A 2,765-nucleotide genomic window follows, 5' to 3' on the forward strand; every position below is an offset into this window, starting at 1 on the left:
AGTCCCGGGTCTGGGGGGGACAGTTCCCGCTGTGAGGGGATGCTGTTCCCGGTGTTGTGGGGGACAGTTCCCGCTGTGAGGGGATGCTGTTCCCGGTGTTATGGGGGACAGTTCCCGCTGTGAGGGCGGTCTGACCCTGTTCCCCGCTCCGCACAAGCTCCCCGTGGCCCTCCAGAGCCGAACACGCGGATTCCTGTTTAATGGCAGCGCAGACTCCATGTACGTATCGCACTGACAAAAATTAGAGCATGAAGTCTTATTTTAGAGCTTGCTCACCACAGAAATGCTGCTTTGGGATGAATGACACATCCAATGCCACCGAAAGGACATGACATTTTGCTGCTGGATTTTCGTACAGCGTTTTAGTTTCTGATGTGCACAACACCATTGGTTTCACTAGTTTGTGTGTTACTATACAGGGGATAAATACCATTAGATTCAATTCTTAATTCCATGAAAGCTGGAAAGTTACTTATTAATAAAAATAAAAGAAAATCCTGTCTTTCTGCAAATGATTAAAAATATAAAAATGAGTCATGGGTCTACATATTCAGGCAGAGGTGCTTAAAATGCATTAAACACAATGAATATATATTAAACACATGTAAAATGTGTTCAATACAATAAAATGTATGAAATATACTTAACAATGGTATTTATCATTGTTAAATTCTACCAATAGTGTGACAAACTCTGTAATGCTACAATTGTGCATTTGGATTCTTTGTGAAGTTCCCTCAGTAACTTTTAAGGACAAATTTCACTAAGCTAAAAATGGATCTATAATTATTATGTACATGCATAACAAGGTTTTCTCTCATTAGTATATGTAATTAATTTGATAAATGTTTTTGTATGTTTTTTAATACTTTGGGGAATTAGTTTGTAGGTTAAATACTTTTCTGTAAAAAAAAAATTACATTTCATACCACTCTAGGAGAAAGTTCTAGGAGAAAAATGCCACAGACACTGTGGTAAAAGAAACACAACTTGAAGATCACTATTTCAAAAATAAATAAATCGAATATTTCTGGAAAATAAATCCTTTCTTTAGATTCTTCAGAACAGAAAATATTTCTTTAACTGGGGAGGGTTGGCTTTATCTTCCTTTAGAAGAATTTGAGGAACAATTTGCCTGAATTAGACACCAGGAATGTGAACTCAGCGTTTAGGTGTCATGTAAGGCTTCTGATACAACATCTGTCTACCAAATTGTTACCTGAAACATGGAAGAATAACTCAAGCCAAGTCTTTCATGTGTGAAGGGATTGTGTGACTCCTTCTCCTCAGTGATAACAATTCTTCGGTGCAGCTTCATCCCAGTTTCCCATCAGCATCTTCACTGCAGTGAGATACCACCAAGTGTCTGTGATATTCCTCCTGGACCAGCACTGACGTCCTCTGTGAGTGTGGAAATTCTGGCCAGTAGAATGCCAGAGCGGTGCCAGGACCTGGAGCAATCAATGCAGCAGCTTAAAGAAAAGAGCCATCAGAACAAGTCCTCCCACAGTTAAAGCCTGACCGGCAAACCCAGGTGCGGTGGGAGGAATTCCTGCGGGTGTGTCCCCGGGCGATGATGAGCAGGCTCCACCCGCTGGGCTGCGTGTGCTGGGGGGCTCAGGGAAGCGCCGGCGGGATGGAGCTGCTGGGATGTTGAAGTGTCATCTCCAGTCCTGCAGGACACGTACAGGGCTGCCTACAGCTCCAAGGGGTTCAACGTGAATCGGAGACACCCAGACTTTGGGAGTGCTCTGGATATGCCCGCCTAGTGTCCGGGTGCAGGATGAACAGTTCTGTCCCATGGTTACACTGGTTTATTTCTTCCAAATGACAGCCTTGGCCTCCTCAGTCACCAGCCTGGTCCCTTTCTGTAGGTGATATTCAGGAAGAATGCCTGGCTGGAGGGAGCATTACCGCGGATGTGTGCGTCCCCAAGGCCAGAGTCTCTGTTCCTCCTGCCAGCCAGGATAAAGACAAGGTAAGGAGAGGCTGGAGCAGCGCTCCTCACTCCTGGTAACGCCTGCAGCAATCCCACATGGATTAAGTAAAGCCTGGGGCCCTAGTTGGGCAGGAGAAGCTTTAGAAAAAAAAAAAAACAAAGAAGGATTTGTTATTTCATATTACCCAGTCTCTTGGCTGCCTGAGGAAACAAAATCTCATAAAGATGCAATGTGATTATTCTATTTTTCATATATGTGTGAGTACCCAAAGAATACTATAGCAGCTGGTCTATGCAGAGCTCCGGGGCTGCACTCAGCTGTTGTGCACTGAAAAGCTGAGGTCACTTCCCAACAGAGCTGGTCACAAATCCGAGATGCAACATCTGCGAAGGCACAGAGCGAGCACAGAAAGAGGTGAACACACAGGAGGGACGGGGAACAGCTGGTGTAGGTGTGAGCACAACACAGGAGTTGGAATCCAGAGGAGTTGGAGTCCAGAGGAGTCTGGGCTCCAGCTCATCATACAGCCATGGAATAATTCGGGTTGGAAGGGACATCACCAGGCTGCTGGGTCCATCCTCTTGCTTGAAGTAAAATTACTATTTAACTCCAGTTAGAGTGCTCAGGGCCGTGGGTCCCGAGAACTTCCACATTTTCAAGACGTATTTGTGGTGTTGGTTGGGTTTGGGGGTTGGTTTGTGTTTTTGCCAAGTCAGGGAATCGCTATTTTAGCGTGTCCTAACCGCAGCTCCTGTGGTTTTAATGGTTTAATGTAAAAGTTCTTACCAAACAGTCCTTTGCAGCTGGGAGGAGCCCGGGCCACCC

At 45.2% G+C, this 2,765-nt stretch overlaps 1 protein-coding gene across 3 annotated transcripts in view; it reads right to left on the reverse strand.

The window, feature by feature from the left end:
- FN3K (fructosamine 3 kinase) overlaps positions 1 to 2,765 on the reverse strand; it is a 12,038-nt gene extending 9,273 nt beyond the window's left edge. The window contains exons 1-2 of one of the 3 annotated variants that reach the window (XM_017743274.1): positions 2,727 to 2,765; positions 1,220 to 2,077 (exon numbers count right to left, since the gene is read on the reverse strand). In XM_017743274.1, coding sequence (XP_017598763.1) covers positions 1,220 to 1,318 — 99 coding nt within the window. In that variant the 5' untranslated portion in view covers positions 1,319 to 2,077; positions 2,727 to 2,765. Of the gene's footprint in view, positions 1 to 1,219; positions 2,078 to 2,726 lie in introns of those variants that run through there. The other 2 variants (XM_017743272.1, XM_017743273.1) reach the window with 2 other exon arrangements.

This window comes from Corvus brachyrhynchos, unplaced genomic scaffold (genome assembly GCF_000691975.1).
Source record: "Corvus brachyrhynchos isolate BGI_N302 unplaced genomic scaffold, ASM69197v1 scaffold148, whole genome shotgun sequence".
Taxonomy (NCBI): Eukaryota; Metazoa; Chordata; class Aves; order Passeriformes; family Corvidae; genus Corvus; species Corvus brachyrhynchos.